The 17,589-nt window shown below is 53.1% G+C and overlaps 1 protein-coding gene across 8 annotated transcripts in view; it reads right to left on the bottom strand.

The window, feature by feature from the left end:
* Window positions 1-17,589, bottom strand: part of SLC29A1 (solute carrier family 29 member 1 (Augustine blood group)) — a 70,120-nt gene that overhangs the window by 9,492 nt on the left and 43,039 nt on the right. For 7 of the 8 annotated variants that reach the window (XM_083175381.1, XM_083175380.1, XM_083175387.1 and 4 more), the window contains 7 exons: window positions 17,309-17,390; window positions 16,019-16,263; window positions 15,414-15,553; window positions 11,361-11,495; window positions 7,499-7,596; window positions 6,095-6,191; window positions 5,550-5,602 (listed from right to left, as the gene is read on the bottom strand). In XM_083175381.1, coding sequence (XP_083031507.1) covers window positions 5,550-5,602; window positions 6,095-6,191; window positions 7,499-7,596; window positions 11,361-11,495; window positions 15,414-15,553; window positions 16,019-16,263; window positions 17,309-17,390 — 850 coding nt within the window. The remainder of the gene's footprint in view (window positions 1-5,549; window positions 5,603-6,094; window positions 6,192-7,498; window positions 7,597-11,360; window positions 11,496-15,413; window positions 15,554-16,018; window positions 16,264-17,308; window positions 17,391-17,589) is intronic. The other variant, XM_083175388.1, reaches the window with a different exon arrangement.

Raw genomic sequence — 17,589 nt, 5'->3', positions numbered from 1 at the left:
TACTGGGGGACAGGAGATGGGTGAGGGGAGCATGTACTGGGGGACCGGAGATGGGTGAGGGGAGCATTAGTGTGCATGTACTGGGGGACAGGAGATGGTTGAGGGGGAGCATGTACTGGGGGACCGGAGATGGTTGAGGGGGAGCATGTACTGGGGGACCGGAGATGGGTGAGGGGAGCATTAGTGTGCATGTACTGGGGGACAGGAGATGGTTGAGGGGGAGCATGTACTGGGGGACAGGAGATGGGTGAGGGGGAGCATGTACTGGGGGACAGGAGATGGGGGAGGGGAGCATGTACTGGGGGACCGGAGATGGTTGAGGGGGAGCATGTACTGGGGGACCGGAGATGGGTGAGGGGAGCATTAGTGTGCATGTACTGGGGGACCGGAGATGGGTGAGGGGAGCATTAGTGTGCATGTACTGGGGGACAGGAGATGGTTGAGGGGGAGCATGTACTGGGGGACAGGAGATGGGTGTGGGGGAGCATGTACTGGGGGACAGGAGATGGGTGAGGGGAGCATGTACTGGGGGACCGGAGATGGGTGAGGGGAGCATTAGTGTGCATGTACTGGGGGACCGGAGATGGGTGAGGGGAGCATTAGTGTGCATGTACTGGGGGACAGGAGATGGTTGAGGGGGAGCATGTACTGGGGGACAGGAGATGGGTGAGGGGAGCATGTACTGGGGGACCGGAGATGGGTGAGGGGAGCATGTACTGGGGGACAGGAGATGGGTGAGGGGAGCATGTACTGGGGGACAGGAGATGGTTGAGGGGGAGCATGTACTGGGGGACAGGAGATGGGTGAGGGGAGCATGTACTGGGGGACAGGAGATGGTTGAGGGGGAGCATGTACTGGGGGACAGGAGATGGGTGAGGGGAGCATGTACTGGGGGACCGGAGATGGGTGAGGGGAGCATTAGTGTGCATGTACTGGGGGACAGGAGATGGTTGAGGGGGAGCATGTACTGGGGGACAGGAGATGGGTGAGGGGAGCATGTACTGGGGGACCGGAGATGGTTGAGGGGGAGCATGTACTGGGGGACAGGAGATGGGTGAGGGGAGCATGTACTGGGGGACCGGAGATGGGTGAGGGGAGCATTAGTGTGCATGTACTGGGGGACAGGAGATGGTTGAGGGGGAGCATGTACTGGGGGACAGGAGATGGGTGAGGGGAGCATGTACTGGGGGACAGGAGATGGTTGAGGGGGAGCATGTACTGGGGGACAGGAGATGGGTGAGGGGAGCATGTACTGGGGGACAGGAGATGGATGAGGGGGAGCATGTACTGGGGGACAGGAGATGGGTGAGGGGAGCATGTACTGGGGGACAGGAGATGGGTGAGGAGGAGCATGTACTGGGGGACAGGAGATGGGTGAGGGGAGCATGTACTGGGGGACAGGAGATGGATGAGGGGGAGCATGTACTGGGGGACAGGAGATGGGTGAGGGGAGCATGTACTGGGGGACAGGAGATGGGTGAGGGGAGCATGTACTGGAGGACAGGAGATGGATGAGGGGAGCATGTACTGGGGGACCGGAGATGGTTGAGGGGGAGCATGTACTGGGGGACAGGAGATGGGTGAGGGGAGCATGTACTGGGGGACCGGAGATGGATGAGGGGGAGCATATACTGGGGGACAGGAGATGGGTGTGGGGGAGCATGTACTGGGGGACAGGAGATGGGTGAGGGGGAGCATGTACTGGGGGACCGGAGATGGTTGAGGGGGAGCATGTACTGGGGGACAGGAGATGGGTGAGGGGAGCATGTACTGGGGGACCGGAAATGGTTGAGGGGGAGCATGTACTGGGGGACAGGAGATGGGTGAGGGGAGCATGTACTGGGGGACAGGAGATGGGTGAGGGGAGCATGTACTGGGGGACCGGAGATGGGTGAGGGGGAGCATGTACTGGGGGACCGGAGATGGGTGAGGGGAGCATTAGTGTGCATGTACTGGGGGACCGGAGATGGGTGAGGGGGAGCATGTACTGGGGGATAGGAGATGGGTGAGGGGAGCATGTACTGGAGGACAGGAGATGGATGAGGGGAGCATGTACTGGGGGACCGGAGATGGTTGAGGGGGAGCATGTACTGGGGGACAGGAGATGGGTGAGGGGAGCATGTACTGGGGGACCGGAGATGGATGAGGGGGAGCATATACTGGGGGACAGGAGATGGGTGTGGGGGAGCATGTACTGGGGGACAGGAGATGGGTGAGGGGGAGCATGTACTGGGGGACCGGAGATGGTTGAGGGGGAGCATGTACTGGGGGACAGGAGATGGGTGAGGGGAGCATGTACTGGGGGACCGGAGATGGTTGAGGGGGAGCATGTACTGGGGGACAGGAGATGGGTGAGGGGAGCATGTACTGGGGGACAGGAGATGGGTGAGGGGAGCATGTACTGGGGGACCGGAGATGGGTGAGGGGGAGCATGTACTGGGGGACCGGAGATGGGTGAGGGGAGCATTAGTGTGCATGTACTGGGGGACCGGAGATGGGTGAGGGGGAGCATGTACTGGGGGACAGGAGATGGGTGAGGGGAGCACGTACTGAGGGACAGGAGATGGGTGAGGGGGAGCACGTACTGGGGGACAAGAGATGGGTGAGGGGAGCATATACTGGGGGACAGGAGATGGATGAGGAGGAGCATGTACTGGGGGACCGGAGATGGATGAGGGGGAGCATATACTGGGGGACAGGAGATGGATGAGGAGGAGCATGTACTGGGGGACAGGAGATGGATGAGGAGGAGCATGTACTGGGGGACAGGAGTAGGGTGAGGAGGAGCATGTACTGGGGGACAGGAGATGGTTGAGGGGGAGCATGTACTGGGGGACAGGAGATGGGTGAGGGGAGCATTAGTGTGCATGTACTGGGGGACAGGAGATGGGTGAGGGGAGCACGTACTGGGGGACACATGGGTGCGGGGGAGCATGTACTGGGGGACAGGAGTAAGGTGAGGAGGAGCATGTACTGGGGGACAGGAGATGGGTGAGGGGAGCATGTACTGGGGGACAGGAGTAGGGTGAGGAGGAGCATGTACTGGGGGACAGGAGTAGGGTGAGGAGGAGCATGTACTGGGGGACAGGAGTAGGGTGAGGGGAGCATGTACTGGGGGACAGGAGTAGGGTGAGGAGGAGCATGTACTGGGGGACAGGAGATGGGTGAGGGGAGCATGTACTGGGGGACAGGAGATGGGTATATATTTATTTGGAGGGTATTTAAAATAGATCAGATAGTGTTACTGTGTATGTATTAGGGTGGGTATATAAAATGGCGCAGAAAGTATTATTGTATATGTATTGGGAAGGGTATATAAATAAATAGGATTACGATAGAATCTGGATCACAGTGTTAGTGTGAGTGTACATAGGGTGATATGGACAGGAATGGGGGTATATTGGGAAGTGTGAGATCTATGAAGCATCTGATGCAGAGTTGCCTTTTGTCGGAGCGCATATTATGTATATCTCTGGAAATCTACTCTCGTGACTGCAGAAGGGTGACAGGGCGTAATCACATAGGCAGTGATGGCGTATTGGTGCACCGGTGCGCGATGCAGACCTGGATGTATGGTTAACGACCCACTGCTTCTTGTATAGGCTGGTGCACGTGGGCACTGATAATGTCGGCTATCCTATACAGCATATACATAGGGGAACTGGGGCGCACTGCTGATGGCGGCTATCACATATAGAGTACACATAGGGGGGCGGGCACTGCTGTTGGCGGCTATCGCACGGTGTACACATAGGGGGCGGGCACTGCTGTTGGCGGCTATCGCACACGGTGTACACATAGGGGGCGGGCACTGCTGATGGCGGCTATCACATATAGAGTACACATAGGGGGCGGGCACTGCTGTTGGCGGCTATCACACACAGTGTACACATAGGGGGGCGGGCACTGCTGATGGCGGCTATCACACACGGTGTACACATAGGGGGGCGGGCACTTATGATGGCGGCTATCGCACACAGTGTACACATAGGGGGGCGGGCACTGCTGATGGCGACTATCGCACACAGTGTACACATAGGGGGGCGGGCACTTATGATGGCGGCTATCACACACAGTGTACACATAGGGGGGCGGGCACTGCTGATGGCGGCTATCACACACAGTGTACACATAGGGGGGCGGGCACTGCTGATGGTGGCTATCGCACACGGTGTACACATAGGGGGGCGGGCACTGCTGATGGCGGCTATCGCACACGATGTACACATAGGGGGCGGGCACTGCTGATGGCGGCTATCGCACACAGTGTACACATAGGGGGGCGGGCACTGCTGATGGCGGCTATCGCACACAGTGTACACATAGGGGGGCGGGCACTGCTGATGGCGGCTATCGCACACAGTGTACACATAGGGGGGCGGGCACTGCTGATGGCGGCTATCGCACACGATGTACACATAGGGGGCGGGCACTGCTGATGGCGGCTATCGCACACAGTGTACACATAGGGGGGCGGGCACTTATGATGGCGGCTATCGCACACGGTGTACACATAGGGGGGCGGGCACTGCTGATGGCGGCTATCGCACACGGTGTACACATAGGGGGCGGGCACTGCTGATGGCGACTATCGCACACAGTGTACACATAGGGGGGCGGGCATTTATGATGGCGGCTATCGCACACGGTGTACACATAGGGGGCGGGCACTGCTGATGGCGACTATCGCACACGGTGTACACATAGGGGGCGGGCACTGCTGATGGCGGCTATCGCACACAGTGTACACATAGGGGGTGGGCACTGCTGATGGCGGCTATCGCACACAGTGTACACATAGGGGGGCGTGCACTGCTGATGGCGGCTATCACATATAGAGTACACAAAGGGGGGCGGGCACTGCTGTTGGCGGCTATCACACACAGTGTACACATAGGGGGGCGGGCACTGCTGATGGCGACTATCGCACACAGTGTACACATAGGGGGGCGGGCACTGCTGATGGCGGCTATCGCACACGGTGTACACATAGGGGGCGGGCACTGCTGATGGCGGCTATCACACACAGTGTACACATAGGGGGCGGGCACTGCTGATGGCGGCTATCGCACACAGTGTACACATAGGGGGGCGTGCACTGCTGATGGCGACTATCGCACACGGTGTACACATAGGGGGGGCGGGCACTGCTGATGGCGGCTATCGCACACAGGGCCTTATTCAGATCTGATCGCAGAGAGAGATTTGTGCGAGTTATTTTGTTTCTGTGCAGGGTAAATACTGGCTGCATTATTTTTACATTGCAATTTAGATTTCCGTTTCAACACACTCCACCCAAATTTAACTCTCTCTGCACATGTTACATCTGCCCCACCTGCAGCGCACAATGATTTTGCCCATTTGGAGAAGAAATTTGTACTGCGATCAGATCTGAATAAGGGCCACAGTGTACACATAGGGTGCTGGGCGCACTACCAGCTATACTATGCATACAGGTGAATACGTGTATCTATTCCGACAGGCGTCCAACTCTGCATCAGACCCATTACATGTAGCGTTATTAGTGACATCACTTAGTTATAACAAACCTTCTTCAGGATTTTGAGAATAGACGGTTTCCCTGCGTTCTGGCCGCCTGCACCTGCCAAATACAAGCATGTTATTCAATAGGAATATCAGACGCAGATTCCCCTCATGTACATTACATACACAGGAAGATAGGCAGTGTCATTTCCCTGGTAGGAGGGCAGGAGAAGCCCGCACGGTGCTGCGATTGGGCAGGAGAAGCCCGCACGGTGCTGCGATTGGGCAGGAGAAGCCCGCACGGTGCTGCAATTGGGCAGGAGAAGCCAGCACGGTGCTGCAATTGGGCAGGAGAAGCCCGCGCGGTGCTGTGATTGGGCAGGAGAAGCCCGCACGGTGCTGTGATTGGGCAGGAGAAGCCCGCACGGTGCTGTGATGGGGCAGGAGAAGCCCGCATGGTGCTGTGATGGGGCAGGAGAAGCCCGCACTACCCTGTGGATGGCCAGGATATTCATACCCTCTGAATATGTAATGCAATGCAGGGACTTTCCCAGGTGTAAATGTAAATAGTTTATGCCAATATTGGGGTGTCCGACCTGGCACAACTCACCCTTTTCTAAAAGATCTTTCTTCAGCTCCACGCTGTCCTGTGCATTGCTGGTGGCGCTGGTCTTCAGGTTCTCTACAGTGTAGAATTGGTAGAATTCCTGCAATCCCACTTCATAGGTTAATGAGTCAGGGACCGTCCGAGCCCCCAAACATCTACATACACAGCTCTTCTGCATATATACACACCCACTGGCCAATCATTCATATCCATCCTCCCCCACTGTATGTACCAGCGCCCAATCATACACCACCAGCACCCCATCATACACATCCAGCCCCACTATAACCACCAGCACCCCATCATACACATCCAGCCCCACTATAACCACCAACACTCCATCATACACATCCAGCCCCACTGTAACCACCAGCACGCCATCATACACATCCAGCCCCACTGTAACCACCAGCACCCCATCATACACATCCAGCCCCACTATAACCACCAACACTCCATCATACACATCCTGTCCCGCTGTAACCACCAGCACCCCATCATACACATCCAGCCCCACTATAACCACCAGCACCCCATCATACACATCCCGTCCCGCTGTAACCACCAGCACCCCATCATACACATCCAGCCCCACTATAACCACCAACACTCCATCATACACATCCAGCCCCACTGTAACCACCAGCACCCCATCATACACATCCAGCCCCACTGTAACCACCAGCACCCCATCATACACATCCTGTCCCGCTGTAACCACCAGCACCCCATCATACACATCCTGTCCCGCTGTAACCACCAGTACCCCATCATACACATCCTGTCCCGCTGTAACCACCAGCACCCCATCATACACATCCTGTCCCGCTGTAACCACCAGCACCCCATCATACACATCCAGCCCCGCTGTAACCACCAACACTCCATCATACACATCCCGTCCCGCTGTAACCACCAGCACCCCATCATACACATCCAGCCCCACTATAACCACCAACACTCCACCATACACATCCCGTCCCGCTGTAACTACCAGCACCCCATCATACACATCCAGCCCCACTATAACCACCAACACTCCATCATACACATCCAGCCCCACTATAACCACCAGCACCCCATCATACACATCCTGTCCCGCTGTAACCACCAACACTCCATCATACACATCCAGCCCCACTATAACCACCAGCACCACATTATACACATCCTGTCCCGCTGTAACCACCAGCACCCCATCATACACATCCTGTCCCGCTGTAACCACCAGCACCCCATCATACACATCCTGTCCCGCTGTAACCACCAGCACCCCATCATACACATCCTGTCCCGCCATAACCACCAGCAACACATTATACAGTGTTACTGTAACCACCAGTGCCACATCCTACAGTATTATGTCACACAAACCCATTCAGACTGTTATCACCATTACATACTCACCAGTTTGCCAAGCACCACGTAAGACAACAGTGCCAGTAAAATGACCGCACAGGCTGTGATAAAATAGCCAAATGCACTGTCTTCCAGTGAGGAGCCACCTGAGAGGAGATATAAACTGGAATTACTGGGAGAGCAGGTTAGATTCTGTGGGAGTTAAGGTCATACAGGAGTCCCTGCAATAGCTGGGTTACTGGAAGACACTGAGACAGGAGGCCCTGCAGGTACTGCCCTAGCATACTGGGAGAGACACTGAGACAGGAGGCCCTGCAGATACTGGGCTACACTATAAGGCTGCATACTGGGAGAGACACTGAGATAGGAGACCCTGCAGGTACTGCCCTACACTATAAGGCTGCATACTGGGAGAGACACTGAGATAGGAGACCCTGCAGATACTGGGCTACACTATAAGGCTGCATATTGGGAGAGACACTGAGATAGGAGACCCTGCAGGTACTGCCCTACACTATAAGGCTGCATACTGGGAGAGACACTGAGATAGGAGACCCTGCAGGTACTGCCCTACACTATAAGGCTGCATACTGGGAGAGACACTGAGACAGGAGGCCCTGCAGGTACTGCCCTACACTATAAGGCTACATACTGGGAGAGACACTGAGACAGGAGACCCTGCAGGTACTGCGCTACACTATAAGGCGACATACTGGGAGAGACACTGAGACAGGAGACCCTGCAGGTACTGCCCTACACTATAAGGCTACATCATGGGAGAGACACTGAGACAGGAGACCCTGCAGGTACTGCCCTACACTATAAGGCTACATACTGGGAGAGACACTGAGACAGGAGGCCCTGCAGGTACTGCCCTACACTATAAGGCTACATACTGGGAGAGACACTGAGACAGGAGACCCTGCAGGTACTGCCCTACACTATAAGGCTACATCATGGGAGAGACACTGAGACAGGAGGCCCTGCAGGTACTGCCCTACACTATAAGGCTGCATACTGGGAGAGACACTGAGACAGGAGACCCTGCAGGTATTGCCCTACACTATAAGGCTGCATACTGGGAGAGACACTGAGACAGGAGGCCCTGCAGGTACTGCCCTACACTATAAGGCTACATACTGGGAGAGACACTGAGACAGGAGATCCTGCAGGTACTGCCCTACACTATAAGGCTGCATACTGGGAGAGACACTGAGACAGGAGACCCTGCAGGTACTGCCCTACACTATAAGGCTACATACTGGGAGAGACACTGAGACAGGAGACCCTGCAGGTACTGGGCTACACTATAAGGCTGCATACTGGGAGAGACACTGAGACAGGAGACCCTGCAGGTACTGCCCTACACTATAAGGCTACATACTGGGAGAGACACTGAGACAGGAGACCCTGCAGGTACTGCCCTACACTATAAGGCCGCATTCTGGGAGAGACACTGAGACAGGAGACCCTGCAGGTACTGCGCTACACTATAAGGCTACATACTGGGAGAGACACTGAGACAGGAGACCCTGCAGATACTGCGCTACACTATAAGGCTGCATACTGGGAGAGACACTGAGACAGGAGGCCCTGCAGGTACTGCCCTACACTATAAGGCTGCATACTGGGAGAGACACTGAGACAGGAGGCCCTGCAGGTACTGCGCTACACTATAAGGCTACATACTGGATGAGACACTGAGACAGGAGGCCCTGCAGGTACTGCCCTACACTATAAGGCTACACACTGGGAGAGACACTGAGACAGGAGGCCCTGCAGGTACTGCCCTACACCATAAGGCTACTTACTGGGAGAGACACTGAGACAGGAGGCCCTGCAGGTACTGCCCTACACTATAAGGCTACATACTGGGAGATACACTGAGACAGGAGACCCTGCAGGTACTGCCCTACACTATAAGGCTGCATACTGGGAGAGACACTGAGACAGGAGGCCCTGCAGGTACTGCGCTACACTATAAGGCTACATACTGGGAGAGACACTGAGACAGGAGACCCTGCAGGTACTGCACAATGTTATAAGGCTACATCATGGGAGAGACACTGAGATAGGAGACCCTGCAGGTACTGCCCTACACTATAAGGCTACACACTGGGAGAGACACTGAGACAGGAGGCCCTGCAGGTACTGCCCTACACTATAAGGCTGCATACTGGGAGAGACACTGAGACAGGAGGCCCTGCAGGCACTGCCCTACACTATAAGGCTGCATACTGGGAGAGACACTGAGACAGGAGGCCCTGCAGGTACTGCCCTACACTATAAGGCTACATACTGGGAGAGACACTGAGACAGGAGACCCTGCAGGTACTGCGCTACACTATAAGGCTACATACTGGGAGAGACACTGAGACAGGAGACCCTGCAGGTACTGCCCTACACTATAAGGCTACATACTGGGAGAGACACTGAGACAGGAGGCCCTGCAGGTACTGCCCTACACTATAAGGCTGCATACTGGGAGAGACACTGAGACAGGAGACCCTGCAGGTACTGCCCTACACTATAAGGCTACATACTGGGAGAGACACTGAGACAGGAGACCCTGCAGGTACTGCGCTACACTATAAGGCTACATACTGGGAGAGACACTGAGACAGGAGACCCTGCAGGTACTGCCCTACACTATAAGGCTGCATACTGGGAGAGACACTGAGACAGGAGGCCCTGCAGGTACTGCCCTACACTATAAGGCTGCATACTGGGAGAGACACTGAGACAGGAGATCCTGCAGATACTGGGCTACACTAGAAGGCTACATACTGGGAGAGACACTGAGACAGGAGACCCTGCAGGTACTGCACAATGTTATAAGGCTACATACTGGGAGAGACACTGAGACAGGAGGCCCTGCAGGTACTGCCCTACACTATAAGGCTGCATACTGGGAGAGACACTGAGACAGGAGGCCCTGCAGGTACTGCCCTACACTATAAGGCTACATACTGGGAGAGACACTGAGACAGGAGGCCCTGCAGGTACTGCCCTACACTATAAGGCTACATGATGGGAGAGACACTGAGACAGGAGACCCTGCAGGTACTGCCCTACACTATAAGGCTGCATACTGGGAGAGACACTGAGACAGGAGGCCCTGCAGATACTGGGCTACACTATAAGGCTGCATACTGGGAGAGACACTGAGACAGGAGGCCCTGCAGGTACTGCACAATGTTATAAGGCTACATCATGGGAGAGACACTGAGACAGAAGACCCTGCAGGTACTGCGCTACACTATAAGGCTACATACTGGATGAGACACTGTAATAGCTGACCAGGTGAGATACAAGAGAGGAGAGCTACTACAACACCTGGGGCCCCATTTATCGTTGATCGCATTTACAATGCGGAATATTACCGCCCAGGATCGCATTGTAAAATGCGAACATTTCACCCGAATGTATTACTTGCTAGGCGCAGGGACAGGGCTCCGAAAGGAGCCCGCCCCAGCGATGCCCGGAGCCGGAAGGTCTGCGCACGAGTGGTTACAAGCTGCCCCCCCCCCCCCCCCCCGCTGACCGCACTGCCGCTCGGGCAGTGCAATGTGTAGCCATTGGCTACAATGAGCTATTGCCAAATTAGAATGGTGACAGCCCAGGGCTGCGAAGCCGGGCTGCCCGATGTTGATACATCGGGCAGCTTCGCATCTCCCATAGAAACCTATGGGGGATGCGGCCGGCGGCGCTGCAGGGGGGGATCGCAGCAGGGATCGGAGCGGTCCCCTGTGATACATTAGGGATATACTTAATATTTGCGGTTAACCCCTGAAAACGGGTGTTTTCGGGGATTTAGCCGCAAATATTAGTTGATAAATGCGGCCCCTAGATAGATGTGGCCTGGGGCCGGCAGATACTACAGACTGGGATCCGGTAGAGAAATACTCACTGGCCAAAGCACAGATCATAGAGAAAGCAGCAAATGTTCCAGCTAGACCCTGACCACTCATTATCGGGGCAGTGTAGCTGGCCGGGAAGAGCGCGGCCAATCCAAACAGACTGCCCTGGAGGAGAGCACCAAACGCTGCATGGGAGAGAGAGATAAAGTAACGGTTATTGGCACATTGTGGTGCTCAAGAACACACTGCACAGTACTATCCCATTGATCGAGTATTCCAGAAGCAGAGACGGATGTAATATGAAGCAATACTATATATATATATATATATATATATATATATATATATATATATATATATATATATATATATATATATATATATATATATATATATATATATATATATATATATATATATATATATATATATATATATATATATATATATATATATATAATATATATATATATATATATATATATATATATATATATATATATATATATATATATATATATATATATATATATATATATATATATATATATATATATATATATATATATATATATATATATATATATATATATATATATATATATATATATATATATATATATATATATATTAAAAAGCGGTTACAGAGTAAGATGTACATTGATAGTGTGGAGGGTACAGTGACATTTGTGGGTGTGGGGGGGGGGGGCTGTGTGTGCATGTTGTTTAGGTGTGTGTGTGCAATAGTATAGTAGGGTGTTTCTGAGTCAGCGGCTCCCCACTGGCGGAGGTCACGACACAGGAAAACAGGAGGCTGGGCAGTGATAGGGGTGTGTGGGCATAAGGGGGACTAAAGAGGAGGGTGGGAGATACTGTTCAGCTTCTGCCAGTGGGTGAGGGTCCAGCGTGGCATTACAGGATGGTGGCCCTTAGTCAGTGTCTCCTCCTACTGGGTGGGAGTTCGGGTGCATGAGAGCAGGAGGCTGGGCTATGAGGCATGATAGGGGCATGTGGGCAAAACAGCGTCAGCGACTCCCCAGTGGTGGAAGTTACGGTTCAGGAGAGCAGGAAGCTGGGTAGTGATAGGGGTGTGTGAGTATATGGGGGACTAAAGAGGGGCTTAGGGGTGCCGTGAATTGCGGGAGGGGCGCGGGGTTGCCGTGAATCAAGGGAGGGGGGGCGCAGGTGTCGGCGAATCGCAGGAGAGGGTCCGCAAAGCGTGGGAGGGGGCGTGAATTGCGCGAGGGGGGTTGCGAATCGCGGGAGGGGGGTGCGCGGGGGGGTCCGTGAATTGCGGGAGGGGGGGGCATGGGGCGCGATGAATCACCTAGTTGGTTATATATTCTTGTAGAAGGATGGTAGGATGTTGCTGTCATTCAGAATGCATTTACATAAACAGTAATAGTAGCAGTAAAAGGTCTGACTTAAAACACCTACAGTAAAACAGAACAGGTGTTATATATTATACAAAGAATTGGTTGATGATGTGTAGGTTGACGTGCACATAGTTCATAGTTGTCACTGGAAAAAAATTGCTACAAGAAAAAATCAACACAGAAAGTTCAACACATGTAAATGTTGACATAAGTGTGGCACTTCATCGGTGTCCATGTCGACACATGAGAATGAATATGAAAACATTCCAAAAAAGAAAAATAAAACTTCAAAAACTCATGTCAACCTTTTTCATTGTCGACCATAGCCGTGCCAGTGTTTTGCATGTGCCATTTAATCCTGGGGTTGCCGTGAATCGTGCGCGGGGGTGGGGGGGGGAGGGAGGGGGTGAGGGGTGTCCGCTAATCACGGGAGGAGGGGTCGTGGGTGGATGCCGTGAATTGCGGGAGGGGGGGGGGGGGTCGCGGGGGGGGGGTGTGTGGGTGCCGCGAATTGTGGGAGGGGGGGCGCGGGGGTTGCAGTGAATCGCGGGAGGGTGGGTCGCGGGGTCGGGTGGTTGCCGCAATGACAGGAGGGGGGGTCAGGGGTGGGGAATCGCGGTAGGGGGCGTCGTGGGGGGCACCGTGAACCGCGGGAGGGGGGGCGGCGCGAATCGTGGGAGGGGGGTCGCGGGGTGCCGCGAATCGCAGGAGGGGGGGTGTCACGGGGTGGGGCCGCGAATCGCGGGAGTCACCGGGGGTGCCGCGAATTGCGGGGGGGTGTGCTGCAAATCGCGGGTGGGGGGTCGCGTGGGGTGCCGCAAATTGCCACAAGAAAAAATCAACACAGAAAGTTCAACACATGTAAATGTTGACATAAGTGTCCATGTTGACACATGAGAATGAATATGAAAACATTCAAAAAAAGAAAAATAAATCTTCAAAAACTCATGTCAACCTTTTTCATTGTCGACCATAGCTGTGCCAGTGTTTTGCATGTGCCATTTAATCCTGGGGTTGTCGTGAATCGCGCGCGCGGGGGGGGGGGGGGGGGGGGAGGGAGGAGGTGAGGGGTGTCCGCGAATCACGGGAGGAGGGGTCATGGGTGGATGCTGTGAATTGCGGGAGGGAGGGTCGCGGGGGGGGGGGTGTGGGTGCCACGAATTGTGGGAGGGGGGGGGGCGCGGGGGGTTGCCGTGAATCACGGGAGGGTGGGTCGCGGGGGGTTGCCGCAATGACAGGAGGGGGGGTCAGGGGTGGGGAATCGTGGTAGGGGGGGCGGGAAGGGGCACCGTGAACCGCGGGAGGGGGGCCCGGGGGGTTGGCACGAATTGTGGGAGGGGGGGTCGCGGGGTGCCGCGAATCGCAGGAGGGGGGGGTGTGTCACGGGGTGGGGCCGCGAATCGCGGGAGTCACCGGGGGTGCCGCGAATTGCGGGGGGTGTGCTGCAAATCGGGGGAGGGAGGTCGCGGGGGGTGCCTCGAATCGCCACAAGAAAAAATCAACACAGAAAGGTCAACACATGTAAATGTTGACATAAGTGTGGCACTTCATTGGTGTCCATTTCGACACATGAGAATGAATATGAAAACATTGAAAAAGTGAAAAATAAATCTTATCAACCTTTTTCATTGTCGACCATAGCCATGTCAGTGTTTTGCATGTGCCATTTAATCGTGGGGATGCCGTGAATGGGGGGGGGGGGGGGGGGGAGGGAGGGAGGGAGGTGCATACCTCCCAACATGACCCTCTCCAGGAGGGACACATTGCTCTGTTTCTGGACTTTCTTCTTAATTTATGGATTACCATCACCTGTGCTTAAACACCTTTCTTATCAATTACCCTGTTTAAAACAGGTGATGACAATCATAAATTAAGATGGAAGTCCACAACCCAGCGTTACAGCTCCAGACACACTTTGAGTGACAGATGTAGCCAAATATATAAGAGATATATATATATATATATATAGAGAGAGAGAGAGAAATACCTCGCAGAATGTGATGGCAGGTAAGAAACATTTTATTAAATAACTTTAAACTTTTAATATTTGGGTTTAGGGGAGGAACATAAACAAAAAAGCGGCTTCCAGTAACCGGCAGCAATATCGCCAGCTATCGCGACATATAGACGCACGTAGCCACCAGCGCACATGGTTACATTAAAGGGTGCCGGATGACTCACCGACAGTCGGGATTCCGACAGTCATTACTGCGACGTCCTTATGTATGCCCATCCCCCCCCCATGTTCTGACTGGCCAGTCAGTCAAAGAAAGGATTCTACTGTAGCTATGATCCTGTAGAAGCAACTAGACAAAATACTAAGCAGGCAACATCTCCCCATCTAAATTCCCAGAGCTTATTAAATATACCCCCTAGAGCAGGCATGTCCAAACTACGGCCCTCCAGCTGTTGTGAAACTACACATCCCAGCATGCCTTGCAATCATTTTAGCTTTCTCTAATAGCAAAACTGTGGCAAAGCATGATGGGACTTGTAGTTTCACAACAGCTGGAGGGCCACAGTTTGGACATGCCTGCTCTAGAGTAACAGACACACCCTCATAATGACATACAGGTGACAATGGCCTCCACAGACACAGAGGACAACCACTTGCGGCCCTTGTGACACTTGCAATCACAGGGACACATGACCGCTCTCGGACAGAGAATACACAAGTGGGCACAATGACAGACACCCCATTATCTCCGAGTTGCTTTTATCACTCACAGTTGATGAAGACGATTTTGATCATGGTTAAGGTGAAAAAAGTGACGGGAGAGAACTCAATCTTCACAAAAATGGCGGTCAGCAGGAAGACCAGGAAAATGGCCGCCAGACTGCCGGCAATCCGTATATTCTGAGATATCCTAAATACAGAGGAAGAAGGTAACGAGGGTTCAAGCTTTGCAGGACACAATCTGCAGGTAGTAAGGGGACATTTACTAAGATGGGGGTTTTTATTACAGATGGGCTGTTTCTATGGGCAACCAATAAGATACTAGCTATTATCTTCTAAAAGGTGCTAAATAAAGAAGTAGATTCTGATTGGTTACCCATAACAACATGTGGTCACAATTAGTGTCTGTAACCATTACTGAAATAAGACAAAATGGCAGCATGTCATGTGACACACTTACCACCAATTTTTTTAAAAATACTATAGACTAGAACTGATGCACCGGGAAATTCATATTTTGAATATCCCAACTTTTTTTTTCCATGACCCATTTCCACTTTTTGTTGGAATTGCCCAGGAAATGTTATATCCGTATATTATACCCCTTGGTATCGGTTCTCTCTGACGTGGGGTCCCGGTGCTGTAGGCCACTTACCTGCTGTGCAGGATAGAGTTCACGTACGTGAAGATCAACAGAGGCAGCATGGCGCACAGCGTCATCACATTGTTGAACTTGCTCTGTAGCAGAGTAGGCGGAGGCTCTAGAACGGTGGCGTTTGTGTCATTCATGAGTGCGGTGACATCGATGGCACGTGTAGACAAGGTAAGACTCTTATTTCCACCGATGCGATCTTCAGGCAGCCAATCGCCATCAGTCTCGGCTAGACGGCTGGTGAAATACTGACATGAGAGAAGGACATGATCAGTGAGAAGAATACAGAGACCGTCGGGGAGTCCAAGCGCTGACTCCCCACCGACCCCACTGCCGCCGGGGCAGTGCGATCCCATAGCCATAGGCTACAATGGGCTGTCGCCATCTCATAATGGCAAGAGTACAGGGATGCGAAGCATCCCCCATAGAAATCTATACAATCTACCACATGCAAAACTTGGCACATCAAGTGCATAACCGTATTTAAGCCCAACCGGGGAGCAAGTCGGAATAATGTATGGGGGCCTTAAGCATAAGAGTTAACGCAAATCATCTGATCAGGGTTATTTTCGGGTCCAACCCTGGTTGGCTGCAGTTTGGAAGGTAGACCCTGGTTGGTGATGATCCTGGGACTGCCATTCTAGACTGAAATAGCAGAGAAAGTGCTTCTCACAGGAAGCCACTTCCCTGTTATACTGTCAACCCTATCTGACTTCAATGGGCTGCAGCTGATGCAGTCCACACAGGCCAGCCTCTTCGGCAGCACCAGAGCTAAGCCCCACCCTTTCTCCATCTCCCAGTGACATCAGTCATCAATTAACAGGCGTTTAGGGACTGCAGCTGAGAGATCAGCCAATTACCTCCTTCATATTATTGGGGGATATTTACAGGTATCACCCGAAAAACATGCAGCAAATATTTATTGGTAAATAGGCCCCAAAGACAAACACCACTGCACCAATATCTCTGAAACTAGATTCTCCTATACGTACACAACCCCTGACCCCAGGCTTACAGTCTATGTGACTGGTTCATAAACGCTACCAAGCACTTTCCCCAATATGGCGGGACCCACATGTAATCTGTGGCACCTCATGTACCAAACCACTATTTTGCTATGGATTGGAATGGATAACCAGCCTTGGTGTATTACAGTGTTTGTTCTCTGTGGAATATAGTATGCTGGTGATGTATAAATAACAGATTATAGCAATATCCCTGCCTTGTCCCCAGGTGGCGCTATCTCTCAGAGGTCCTCAAAGTTGCTACAGGTTACAGCAGTCACAGACTTACCATAGTTGCAGTCATGAAAAAATTCCACGGCAGCAGGGTGCCAAGTCCCAGCATGAAGAATATCAGCCATACAGCTTTGTACCTGTGTAAGAGATACACGTGAGATCAGCTGCCCCATGCACACAGTGCCCACCATGCCCAGCCGCATTCAGCCTCAGCCTAGTCACATACTGCATGTGCCACCACCCAGCCACTGCATGATACACACAGTACCCCACATGCCCAGCCACTGCATGTGTCACATAGTGCCCCCACCCAACCACTGCATCATACACACAGCG

This window comes from Crinia signifera, chromosome 3, assembly GCF_055691185.1.
Source record: "Crinia signifera chromosome 3, ASM5569118v1, whole genome shotgun sequence".
Classification (NCBI taxonomy): domain Eukaryota; kingdom Metazoa; phylum Chordata; class Amphibia; order Anura; family Myobatrachidae; genus Crinia; species Crinia signifera.
The sequence above is the reverse complement of the archived record's forward strand: the minus strand, read 5'-3'. Positions and strand labels throughout refer to the sequence as shown.